General features: G+C 44.2%; 1 protein-coding gene across 1 annotated transcript; it reads right to left on the bottom strand.

The window, feature by feature from the left end:
* Positions 1–698: 698 nt before the first annotated feature.
* On the bottom strand, positions 699–11,589 carry FUCA2 (alpha-L-fucosidase 2). Its single transcript, XM_075707953.1, has 7 exons — positions 11,366–11,589; positions 8,103–8,290; positions 6,124–6,463; positions 5,293–5,503; positions 3,691–3,881; positions 2,324–2,432; positions 699–839 (listed from the first exon to the last, which is right to left on the bottom strand). Exons 1-7 carry the CDS (start codon positions 11,587–11,589, stop codon positions 699–701), a joined length of 1,404 nt encoding a protein of 467 aa, XP_075564068.1.
* Positions 11,590–13,535: the final 1,946 nt, after the last annotated feature.

Raw genomic sequence — 13,535 nt, 5'->3', positions numbered from 1 at the left:
AAACAGCAAAAAAAAAAAACCAACCCTCCCACTTTACTTGTATCCCAATAATGGATGGAATTACTCAACAGTAAAACAGGTAAAATTAATGATTTTCATGATGAGAAGTGAAGATGTACATATGTGTTGCCTCCATGCATTTGTGACGAATTCCTAATCCTTATAGGACTGTTCTTGCAGATACATTACCCTACCCAGCTGAAACTACCAGCTGCCAGTTGTTGCACACAACTGGAAAAAGTTTATTCTTTTCTCTAAAACTGACAGTTTTTACTGTGTGGTTTTGTGGCAGGCAGTTGTCTACTTTCTTTAATGCAAGAAATCTAGCTTCTGTATGTTTGAACCCTGGCTTGAGCCAGCTTTGTTTTTTCTTATGACTTTAAAAAGGTAGTGCCTGATTTTTTTTCCCCTGTTCTTCACCTAACTTGCAAAAAACCTACTAAAAAATTGGACAGGTCAAGGTAGATGCTTGGTTTTTCACACAAGTTCAAAGAAACAAATTGTATGCAGAGATTCAACTATCTAGTGCTAGATTTCATGTGAGGTTCATTCCATTCCATCTTTAATATTAAACAGCCTACCTTTCACAAAAAAGTGAAATTATTGATGTTTCTCAGTCAAGCAAGTAAGAGTTAGAAACCACTGATGAGAAACTGGGCAAACCACCAGCATGCCCAAAGGCTCCAGCAGTGTATGGCTCAGTTTATGTCAGTCAGTTGCAAAGTCCAGCCCCACTGACATGGCAATTGCTTAGGTGTTAATTGAGGTAGAGCGATCACCATTCCCTTTTCTCCCACTGCAACCCATTTCAGCAGTTCCTTGTAGCCAATCAGCTTCACCTGAGACAGAAACATACACTATAATTAGAACAGTGCCTTTTCAAAGCGCATATAATTGCAAAATCAACAAAAGAAATGTTGTTCCATGGCTACTTTACTATCCAATTATCCTTAAACACCACTTACCAACCAAATGAATGATAAAACAGTGATAAAAGGTAGTAGAGAAATACTTGCAAAGTAGATATGTAAGTAATAAAGCTAGCTATGTTGGGTCTTGAGAAGCACTTAGGTCTGTAAAAGGTACATTAAACACTTTTCAGAAGTATTTGGGATGGGATTTGGGTCTAAGCAGGGATCCAGGCACCACGGTACACAGTGCTGCATCACCTTTTTCTGAAATGCCTGTTTCCCATGGCGGAACTTGTAGTCTTGAGCGAGCAGTATTTCTTACAGAGTGCAGCCAGATATCTCAGAAAAAACCTGGCCTGAAGAGCCTCTCCGCTAGAAACACACAAATAGGTTTTACAGTGAGACTCTTACGCTAGCTGGTGAAATACTGAAAATAGTGGAGCAGCTGAAGACCCATCTCGACCCCTGAGGAACATTACTCTCTTGTGCACATACAGTCTAGATGCCTCTACAAAATTCAAGACGCATCTACATCATTTCTGCAATTACTCTTTCTCCCTTATCGCAGCGGTGCCTTGGCACTGACTAGATTCTTTTCATATGGAACTAGACCAGAAGAGACAGTCTAGAAACACCCTTAATGCATTTCAGCAGCTAGTGGACATCCAATCCATGAGACCAGGACAGAGCTAAGCCAGAGTGAATCCCCACCTTAAGTGCACAGTGTTGATACTAAGTCCTGAGCACCAGCTGTTCTGCTCTATAAATCCGCTTCCATTGGGTTACGCTACTCACTAGTGCAGGTGTGGCATCAGTGTCCTCAACTTCTGACCACCGCTTGCTCCGAGACACACAGCTAGGGTTGCGCTGACTTACTATTTAGCATCCCTGGGCAATGAAAACCTCTGTGTGTTCTTTCCCTTTCTTTGTGCAAGGCTTTGACTTGAAACTACTGCACCATTACAGCAATTACAATATCACCAAAGTCATGAGGATGGCTATTTATAGAGAAAGGTCATGCTGAGTTAGTCTACACAGGAAACAGGAGGGGCAGCAGGGTTTTTTTTTTCCTGCTACGTGGCCTCTTTTTATGATCCTTAGTTTGCAAGCTAAAACATATCCCAGCAACAATTCAGTCTAACTTTGTTGGAGAAGAAACATCCCACTGGGAGGACTATGACAAGGAGGTCCCTGAACGAAAACGAACATTTTGCTGGGTCTCTTCCAATGTACTCTGTCCTAAGAGTTATGCATTCCCAAAGATGCCAGAAACTAAAATAAACACTGATGGAACATGACAAATCTTAGAGGTGTTTTCCTTCAGAGTATGTTGATTTCTTGCACCGTGTGTTAAAAGCCTCACTGTTCTAAAGGTGAAGGGAGAGAGTGTGTGTGTGGGTGTTGTCCTTTACCTGTGTTTCTCCAAGCTTAGCCTGTGGCTCACCAAGTTCCAGAGTCCCAGAGTCTGGCCAGTTAAGGAAGATAGCATTGACTTTGCCTTCTTTAGGGCTGAAAGTGTACCTGGTTGGAAAAGGGGAACAGAAATGCATGTCAGGTTTTCCTTGTAAGTTTTCTGAAGCAATATATAGAGTGCTTTCAGGATGGGAAAAATGGATTTGAAAAGTTGGCATTAATTACATTTTCAAACACATAACCATCTTTTCAGACAATTTATACCCTTTAATAAAGTACTGTTCTGTGAAAATATGTTCTGACAAACTAGAGGTAATAGAGACTATTAAAGAACTGAATTTAGAGGTAAACATCTGTAGTAACTTTAGCAAGCATGTAACAACTCACTGCTGCTCAGCCACCTAGAAAGGAGGTACTTGCAGGGCGGGGGGAATCATTAACAGATAATGGTGGGTTATATTCAGAAAAATATGGTAATTCACATCTATTACACAAACATACAGACATTCCACTAAAAAAATTTAACAAGAGTATTTGCAACAATGAAGCTTCCACCTTGCATAGCTAGTTTTCTAAAAATTTCATTTCAGCAGACATTATCTACAGCATGTCCTTGGAAATCTTGTGGCATACATTTGAAACATTATTCCTCCCTCCTTCCTTCATTTAGTTACAATTTTTTATTGCTCACGGAAGTGGTCTTACTAAAGAGTCAACAGTTCAGCATTCCAAGGCTAAGGCCAGATAGCCAAATCTTACTGGGAATAGGAGTAAAAAGGCCCACTGAGGCACAGAAGAGGGTCAAGACCAGAACCCTCATGGATCATCAAGGCGTTACAGCAGCTGTGAGGCACAAAGGCAGAGGAGAGTCCAGAGACTGGCTGAATTTAGTGACCAAACAATTGCTGCTATCTTCCCATGCATTTTTACCTTAAAAAGAAATGTAGAATATGCTAGAGTGATTTCTAGATTTTCTCTCTAGACAGTGACATCAAGCATTCCTTTGTACAAATAGACACCATAGCAGTTTTATATGTCTGGATTTTTTTTTCTTTTTTTTTTTTTTTTTTTTTTTTGTATTTTGTGTTCCCAGCTACACTAAGAAGCACAAGATCACTAAGGAAACACCTGCAACCTTCCCATCAGCATCATCCCAAAACTACATTCTCTGGCACCCATTGTCTACCTACAGTTTTATACACACTTTTATGTGCATTGACTTAAACTGTTTGACAAAAGCGTTACTTTCTTCACAGCATACAAAGTAAGATGGTGATTTCTGTAGCATCAAGTCATTAAGAATTTCAAAATTTCACATACACTGCTGCTGCTTTACGCAGCCCACACTTTGGTTCAGTAGCCTTACCACACTTCTGGTGTGACCGTGTCGTTCTGTGCTCTCCACGGTTTCGTTCCATAGATGGCTTCTCCGTTGACTTTCAGCCAGGCACCCATCTGCCTCAGGCGCTCCTCAAATATAACAGCGATGCGACCATCGTGAGTGGGCCCGATATTCATCAAGAGATTTCCTCCACAAGACACTGTTTCTACAAGTTGCTGAAGTGTTTTTAAACACATACACAGAACATATGGTTAGGGCTAATGAAATCATATATTTGAAGTTCTTTCTAAAGCCAGGCACACTGGTTCAGAGGGATGAACTGAACGAGTTATGTTACTGCTGCATGTTTAGACTTTGGGGTCATCCCAAACAGTCAATATAAAATTTAAGCTCCCATAAAACAAAGCTCTACTGTCAATTTTTATGGCAGAAAACAGCCCAAAATACATTTTTGCACCAATATGTCTGACTGAATCTACATTAGAATCAGATGCTACAACCTTTTAATATTTCAACTAATACGGGAATTCCATGAGGGTTTTACCGATACAATGGATAGATGACTTCTCTATATGAGAGGAGAATAAGGCTAATAGATGCCACTTCATTTTTTGACTGAAGCTGAGAGAAGCAACTCCCTCCTCCTTCCTCTGCTTGATGCTCTCCATATTTTACAGACATCTGTAAAACACTAGGAAGCCTTCTACAGAGTCCATAAATATTTGTGTTCACATCCACACTGCCCTCCAGAGATCATGGACTGAGATGCACAAGTCTGTCTCCAGCTGTCTGTTCCTCAAGCTACTGAATGAATTTAAACCTTCTGCCTCTGAAAAGAGGTTACTTCAATTTGAAATTATCTTTTGCAAGGACAGTACTAGGAACAGATTTGGATTAAGCAACAATAACAATCAATCTTCCCCTCATTAGCTGAATTTTGCAATTAAATTAATTTATCTGAAAGATTGATCAGTCTTTCTTTCATTCAGTTTTCCTAAGCTTCAAATCTATTTTTAATACCTTAGACTAGCAAAAGGGAATCAATGTTCTATTAAGACCAGCTATCTGCATAGCCTTTATCTGCATAGTGTTTATGTCTGTAATGAGTGTGTCGGCTTTTTTTCTTTAAATGAAGTGGGATGAAAGGACAGTTTCTCGCTACAAGGTAAAAAGACTATTCAGAGTTAGAAACTTTCTGGCTAGAAGGGGGAAAAGATGCAGCCTTCAGTCAGGAGCTCCTAAACAGGAACTGGGAAGCTGCAGCTGTTTGCTTCTCATCAACTTAGGTGCAGTTACTAGAAAAACTTAGTAGAAAAAGTAATTATGAGTCTACCCAGATCAGTCTTTGGTCAGTTACTCACACAGGAGACAGTTTCTAAGAAACTGACTGAATTTTTACTAGACAATTTTTCTCTTAGTCATTTCTCTAAAATTAGTAAGGATTACATGGACATTCCATCCTGCCAGTGTTAGGCTGCAAATGTACAAAATGATCGATTATTTCATTATTCAATTAAAATAGTATTTTTTATAAAATTAGATATGCAATTGAAATGTTATATAGCACAATATAATGATCAGGAGGGAGAATCAGGAGTTGCAGGCAACTCCTTCGTCCCACTCTACCTTCACCAAGTCCTCGGTTGTGAGGTAATCATCAAGTTGTGCGTTCCTCCTGTACCCCCATGACATCTTGTCAATAGTCATACAGTTCTCCCACTTGTGAGGCAGGAGGTGGCCGGGGTTATACCGGTCCCTACAAGTGTAGAAGCCACCATGTGTACAGATGCTGCCAACTCCCCAGCGGTCATTGGTCACAACTGTGTCCCGGACTGGACTGGAAACAGAGAAATTTTCGGTTTATGATTTTTATTCTAAGAAACGCAGTCACAGCCAGTGTAATCCCTTCCCACACACACACACCCCTCCCTCACAGGGGATGACTGCTGCACTGTTCATTTATTACAATTAGATTACATGCAATTTCAGGAATCCTGTTCTCATCCTTTCCTAGTAAAAGGTCCAGATCAGCATTTCTTAGGGAAATATGCTGCAGACTTTCACAGGAGGTCTGCCAGAAATCAGCCTGCACTTCACATCCACTGCCAGATGTTCAGTCTGCGATGACAACAGTGTACCCATATTCTCAAATTATCCTGCTATCCTGTTTGTCTGTGCAGCAAACAATACTTAGGGAAGAATATGATTAGATAGAATACTCAATAACATCTTAACTGATAAATTTGCAAGTGTGGTTAAAAAGGTATGAAACAGTCTTTTTCTAAAGCAAGCTTTGATGGTTCTAGGGAAGACCTAGATCCTATATTCAGGAAAATTAGTATTTAGTTAAGTTCTCATAAGTAGGGGTAACAGCTTCCACAAAATATACAGAAAATGAGACAAACTAGAGACAGAGCAGAATTTCAGATAAGGAGCTGAACCAGCATAATTACATACCTGTCATTATACAGCCAAGCCAAGAAACCAGTGCTGTTCCAGTAAGTATCTGGCACGTTTCCATCCCCATCAGACCAAATTATTTCTGGTTGGTACTTGGTCACAATTTCATAGAGTTCTGGTAATGATTTACTGGTTGGAAATTTTCTTGTCTTAAAGGCATTGGTGGCATCCTCAAGGAAGAGGGGATTAAACCATTCGAACAGGGAGTGATACAACCCAAAATGCAAGTCAGTCCTGTTTCTAACAGATGTTGCTAGTTCATCCACAAGATCTCGTTTTGGTCCTACATCAACAGCATTCCAGTTCCAAGAATATTTGGACCCCCACAAAGTAAAGCCTGAAAAGAGAAAAATCAAAAGATAAGAAAGGGAAGCAGAAGAAGGGAAGTTATATGTCCTCCTTCTGGAAAGTAGTTGGAAGTGTGTTGCAAAAAATAGGTATAAAATAATAAAAATCATATATGTAATAATATTGTTATCATGGTATAGAGTATGCCTATAATCTGTTTCTGCATGGTGATAGTAGTCATAACATCAGAACACCATGTCAGGTATGTTTATGGGGTTTTTTTTATTCATACACATATGCATTTATATTTTTATACATATAAAACATTCAGTTTTCCAGTTCTGTACTGCTTAGGGTAATTATTCCTTCTCCTTAATTATTCACTCCATTCATATGTCCCAATTAAATTAACCAAAAATACAGCAACTTTTGAGGCATCTACCTTTTCACTGAATGTATCAAACGTGAACTGTGAATACACATTCAACAACCGGAAGACAAAAATGCTTTCTCAGTTGCAGAATCATTTGCACTCAAAGACTATTCTCCTCCCTTCTGTTTAGATCTTACGCAACTGTTCACTTTTTATTTGTCTTGACATTTATAACAGCCTAATTGACTACTCGGTACGTGTATATAAGCAGAGTGCAAAAACTCCTGAAACAGCTTTTAAATTATCAGCACGGATTTCACGTTTCAGACATCCAGCAATCCAGCATAAGCACTTACAAGTATTACTACACTGCAGACTCAGACCACTGCCAGAGAAGCTCCGCTCTCACCTTCAAACTGCTTTATACTTGTTGCCTAATAAATCTTGTAATGTTTTTGTGAACTGGATACATGTGATTGCATCAACTAGACAAACAAGCTAAAAATTCATACCCAAGGCTACAGGACAGACTAAATGAATCATGGTTCTTTTGAAGTCACTGGGAATTACGCCATGGGCATCATCAGGATCAAGATTTTATGTGTGTTAGAGCTGAGATTAAAATTCACAAGTTACTAGTGCTGGTCTTGAACCCACATCTCCCCAGACATTCACTAGATGTACTGTCATATTGCATCTTAGTATATTACACTTTCTTTACTACCATGTTTCCTACGAACCACTTTCTTTTCCTTTACTTTTCCCTGCAGAATATCTTACAATTACAGTGCCAAAAATCAATCGTGCCTGTAAATTTCCAGACCCGGTTCAAGGTTTTGGCTTCTATGCACTGTATCAGGAAGAGCTATACCCTGTGTACGTTTCTAACTCTGAAGCTGACTCCTGGAACATACTCCTGAATTCCTTGGAGAAACCTACAGAGCTCGTTAACTGCCTGTACATAGCAGCTCTCCATACAGGAAGCAGTGCAGCATTCATTTCTGTGGTTCCTTGAGCAATAAACTGCACAATAAAAACCAAAGTATGGCTACTGCAGGAAGCTCAGCTGCCCCCACCGCTTCAGGCTGTCCTACCTACAGCAAGAGAACAATGACACAATATATTTCTCCTTCTATGCAAGCCTCATGGTCGTAGCGTTTGCGTAAGAGCCAGGAAAACACATGCACATTTCTTGGGTGGTTTGCTTCCTCTTTGCCTGGGTTGGGCAGCCAAATCCAGGCAGGAAAGTCACCTGGATTTTTCTTCTGGTGACAGAAATGCAACAATTACTAACATTCACCAACTTTCCACTTACCTTCATGATGTTTTGAAGTTAAGACAACATATTTTGCACCTGAAGCCTGCAGAATATCTGCCCACTGGTTGGGGTCAAAGAATTCTGCTGTAAACAGTGGCCCAAAATCTTCATAACTGAACCCAGGTGGGTAATTTGCCTCCATAAATTTCACATAGGGCTCTCTCTTTTCCTTCTGCCAGTACCACCTACAAAATATAGAGCAAAAACATGTCTGCTGGTGTATTTTTAGACAAAGAAAAGATAATTGAAATCATCAGCTCCTCTTTGCAATCACACTGAAAGGGACATGCACTGGAGGTACATGACACTGGCAACGAGGTAAGACTTCTTCAGAACGTAACAGTATTAATTATCAAAGATTTCCTTTTCTCTGTCCTCTTGCCTCACGCTCTGCTTCTTTCAAGCACTCCACTTGGGAAAGATCCCAGGATTTCATCCAGAGCAACATCACAAAGCAACTATACTTGGCAGTCTCATTGACTACCCAAATCCTGAAACCATACTAAGAGAGCACAGGACACGGTCCACATAAACAGCTCAGGTGGCATGAGGAATGCACTTTTTCTGGACTAACAACTCACCCTCCTCAAGTCTCACATATCAGCCATCAGGCATCTCCGCTCTGCCCCCCACGCTGCAACACCTGCAAACCACAAGCGTAAGGGCCAGCAGCTTTACCTCTCCGCTGGTCCACAGTCCTCTATGCCAAACGCAGCTGAGTGACCTGATGTGTGAGCGGATGCCCACGGTCCCAGAGAGAGCTGTGACTGCAGAGCACTGCAGCTGCTGCACACGTGAGGCTCTGAAGCAAAGGCACCCTACTAGAAGGCACGTCCTTCAACAACAACCTGCCTCTGAAAGAACCCCACACACTTACAAATGCACCTCAGTCACAGGCTCTAGCATGCAGGCACACACATACCTCGGTCCACTGGACCGGTGCACACACATTTAGGAACCAGAAGGAAAAATAAGCCGACAACCTCTTTTTGCATCCCACCTAGCAAAGGCAGGGACAGTTTCTATCCTGTGTTTCCCCATCACATCAATCCCTGATTCAGTATTGTCACTATTCCAAGCAGTCTAGTCCACAGCAAGGTTTGGACCTTTGCTCTGTGGTCCGAGGGTGGTCTGTCACCCTCATGATGAGCAGAGATCATAAATCACCCATAGAAATACTAGTTATTTTCAACCTGCTGCATCCCTCCTCTACCTAGCAATGAAAGAGGAGCTCCAGAAACAATATCCAACAGTCCTTACCACATAAACAGCCTTACTGCTGGAGACCTTCTAACAACAACATACATTGTGACTGCTAATACAGGAAAAGGGTCTGAAAGCATTCACCTTTCTATGAATGCAGCCAAGCAGCAAAAATCCTGTTGGCAAATTTAGACATAAATGAAAACAAATTGAAAGTGAAGGAACAAAACAGGCCAGAATCTGAATGTTTGAAATGTGTCTCTCTCCCGTCCTGAGCTAGGCTCTGACCTCAGTTCTGTAAGACCACAGTAACGTATGGATATTATTGTAACCTTCCCAAACAGACCAGCATAAACAAACACAATCTCTGGCAGCTGAGGGGCGGGGGGGAAAGAAGCTGAGACAGCCTCCCTCCATGAAAGAACCTGAAAAAAAAAACCCCAAAACCTCTGACTTTAAAGTATGTAATTGCTTAAAGAAACAAATAACATCCTTGCTTCTTTTCCTTTGTCACATGGTTTGCTAACAATGTGAGCATTTCTAGTCTGACAGGATTAGGTTCTAGAAACACCCTGACCAAGATTATGCAGCTCTGAGCGAAGGAGGACAGGCTGGATGATATCAGAGTTTATGACCATGACCTTCCATTTGAAGCCGCTAACACAGGATCTCAGTCATCTGACTGCATACACTGCTAGAAAGCCCTGAGGCAGCTTCAGGGCCACATGCCTAAGGATGGGAAGCAACAGGGATATAAAAAACCCAACTTCTTCAACTACATAGAGTGTTCTGGGGCCTTTTTAGAACAACAACAGCAACAAAAAAAATGCTTGAGCCTGAATCTGTGTACCAGTATCAGAGCACAGCACTCAGAGTAAGGCTTGAACTCAAAGCTAGCCCCCGCCCCCAAAAGTCATTAATTAGTAACCAGAGTCTACCTTGAAAAAATTGCTGAAACTCTTGAACCTAATTCTGAAAAAAGCAGGCCAAATATTGCCTTCAGAAAACTGTGGTTTGTTTATATTGATGCTGGTTTGTTTTACAAATATTGCATTTAAGGTTTACCAGAGCTCTGCCACAGAGCTGCTGTTATCTTCATACTGCAACTGATAATGTGACTCACTTGAAGCCATACAGGAAGTATTTGGTAGAGCATGGAAAGAAGATGGCAAACAAATTAGAGCCAAAGGGCCTGAACCAGTGAACACTCACAAACCAAACCTTTTATTCAGCCTTTGAAATAAAATTATTTGAAGGATCAGAGCTTCAGGTTCTTTTAAGTGGAAAGCACTCTTTAATAAAAAAAAAAAAAAAGAAGAAAACCATCAACAGCACAAAATGTGCACGAGAAAACTGCAGGCACTTTGCCAAGCAAGGGCAGCGATGTAGGGAGCGAGTGATGGACTCCCACGCTCCCCACAGCGTCACGGCCCTCCAGCAAGAGCTGCTCAGGGCTCTTTCGGGGAGGCTGGGAGATCCCCAGCGCTCGTCCCCACAGAGCCTGGGGAGAGCCCCTTCATGAGGCCCTGGAGAGGTCTCCCTCTGCCACTCAACCGCCTCTTTGCCTAACGCTGTGGAAACCACAGCTTTCAGCTCCACAAGCTCTCTGGTTCGCTCAGCCAACGTATTCAAGAGGGCTGGGCAGACAGACGGGCAGACAGGCCAGAAGCACATCAAACTCCGCTTCCTTCACAAACGGCCGTAGAGTCCATGGTCTCACTGACCCGCCTCAGGTAGAAATAAACCTCTTCCCACACACCCCAGCTCCGGGGTCAGTCTGCAGAGGGGCTTCAAACCTAACCATGGCTTTGGGGCGAGGGGGGGGGACACACACCAAACCAAAGGGGCGAGGGGGGGGACACACACACACCAAACCAAACTCCACCTGCCCCAAGCAAACCCTCCGATCGCTGGTACGACCCATCCGCAGCAGCAGCTACCTCGGTGCGACCCCCCCAGCTGCCCCAGGGCCGCCGGGGCTCCGCCGCCGGGGAGGCCCGCGGGCCGGGCCGGGCCGGGCGCTGGGGCCGGGGCCAGGGCCAGGCCGGGGAGCTCACCAGAACCACTCGCTGCCGAAGCTGGGCACCGAGAACACGCCCCAGTGGATGAAGATGCCAAACTTCGCCTCGTCAAACCAGGCGGGCAGCGGCCGGGCGTCCAGCGAGCCCCAGGTGGGCTCGTAGCGGGGCCGCCCGCCGACGCTCGGCGGCCAGGCCGGCAGGAGCCCGGGCAGCCCCAGCAGCAGCAACAGCTGCGCGGCGCGGCCGGGCGGGCCCGACATGGCGGCGGCAGCGGGCGGCGGGGGAAGAAGCGCCTCGGGGCGGGGGTCGCGGCGCTGCGCGGCCGCCCCGGCGTGGGGGGGCCCGGGCGGGGCGGGCCGAGGCGCAGGGCGGGCTCAGGCTCTCCCCGCCCCGCCGCCCGCTCCGCCGGAGCCCGCCGCCCTCCGGCCGGGAGGCAGGCTGGCCCCGCCGCCGGCGGGTTTGGGGCTCCGGCTCTGCCCCCGCCGAGGCCCGGCGGAGCCGGCAGCCCCGCGTCCTTCCCCTCCTCTGTGCGGAGGAGCGTTGGGGGCCTCGCCCCCGTCGGTGCTGTTCTATCGCTCTGCTCGAGCACAAATTATCACCTGGCTTTTAAGGATTTGAAGAAAATCAAATCTTGACTCCTGCCTTGGCCAAGACCTCACCGTGCGCCTCCGGCCGCCCCAGGCCCCGGCCGCCCCCGGCCCTGCGTGGCTCCCGGCTGCCCTCCTCGCCCCGGCAGCGCTGCCCTTCGCCTTCGGCGCTTGCCTGAAAGCTGCCTGCCGGGGTCTGCCGCATCTGCAGCCTCATCCAGCCCCAGCCTGGGATCTGCAGCCAGGCCCTGCTTCAGAGGCGGCCTGCTGGGTTTGCCCTTCCCGCCTGCTTCCAACCTGTGGCTCAGCGTCCCTTCTCTTCCCTTTCCCTTTCCCTTTCCCTTTCCCTTTCCCTTTCCCTTTCCCTTTCCCTTTCCCTTTCCCTTTCCCTTTCCCTTTCCCTTTCCCTTTCCATGTTCATCGCTCTGCAGCTCCAAAATCATCACCACCAACGGAAATTTCTTAGGCAATTTCATCAAAACAGTTGAAAATGAATGAGCAGACAACCCAATTAATCTCCCTCCACCTGGGAAGGATGTGTACTTTACTGCTGCTCTATGGAAACAGAACTTCAGTTTCCAGAGCCATTAACCACAGCTGTTACATTTCATCCAAAAATATCTAAAGGGCTGCGAAAACAGGAAGTACATAATTTTTTAATATTTTCATTTATGCACGTACCTTGATGAGTGTATTAAGTTACAGGCTGATAGAAAACATTGTGACTTCCATGGTATTATTCTCTCTGCCTGACTGTTCACATTACTCTGATTTACAAAAGCACTTTGATATCACAATAGGAGCCTCTTCATATTTCTTTTACATTCAGTGTTGACCTACTTTCTCTATGTCTTCTTTTACCTTCACCCCTTTAGGTGTCACTTTGCTTCTCAAAAGGAATCCTTAAAAGCCTTTGACCTCTTGCTATGGTATCTTTTCTAGTTTATCTTTGGATTTCTTCATCTTCTCCTTTTCTTTTTGATCGTACCAAAGGATTGCAGACACTGAGCAGCTCCTTAATGTGGGAATTCTGAAGTAGACTCTCTGAAGCTTATTCTGTACAGCATGCCAAAGTTAGAACTGCTCTGTGGCTCAAAATACTTTGAAGGAAAAATGATTTAAAAAAAACTCAGGGGTCTGACCCAAAGCCTACTGACATCAGTGACCTGCCATCAACTTTGGTGAGATTTGGAGCAGGAACTGTGTATTTCAGTAATGAACTTGATCACATCCTTTAAATTAAAAAAAAAAAAGTAAAAAAAAAAAAGTAAAAAAAAAAGTAAAAAAAAAAAGTAGAAGAAAACAGTTCAGTAAATAGCAGCCATGAGTACACTTCTGATTAAGGCATAAACAGCTTCAGAAAATGTCACCAGCTCACACAGGCACAGCTACCGAAATCTCCAGTGAGGGAAAAGGTCCTCAGTGCACAGTCACATCTGTAATGATGCAAGCTGCAAAAGGTAAATAGGAAAAATTGTACATTGTAAGATTTTGTGAATAACTCAAGACTGGTATCGGCGACTGCAGAAAGCTCTCTAAACCTGGGCACAGCGTGCCTGCCTGCACGATGCTGGAGCCACCGGGTCCCCGCGGGAAGGTCTGTAAGCGGGGAGCTCGCT

Source organism: Pelecanus crispus, chromosome 3, assembly GCF_030463565.1.
Source record: "Pelecanus crispus isolate bPelCri1 chromosome 3, bPelCri1.pri, whole genome shotgun sequence".
In the NCBI taxonomy this organism is placed as follows: Eukaryota; Metazoa; Chordata; class Aves; order Pelecaniformes; family Pelecanidae; genus Pelecanus; species Pelecanus crispus.
This window is presented reverse-complemented; position numbering and strand designations above follow the sequence as displayed.

Excerpts from the sequence above, each read along its gene's own strand:
- FUCA2 (XM_075707953.1), bottom strand. The coding sequence starts at position 11,589 with ATGTCGGGCCCGCCCGGCCGCGCCGCGCAGCTGTTGCTGCTGCTGGGG. Across the intron at positions 6,464-8,102 it reads AACTTCAAAACATCATGAAG|GCTTTACTTTGTGGGGGTCC; the intron begins GTAAGTGGAAAG and ends TTCTCTTTTCAG. Across the intron at positions 840-2,323 it reads CTAAGCTTGGAGAAACACAG|GTGAAGCTGATTGGCTACAA; the intron begins GTAAAGGACAAC and ends TTTCTGTCTCAG.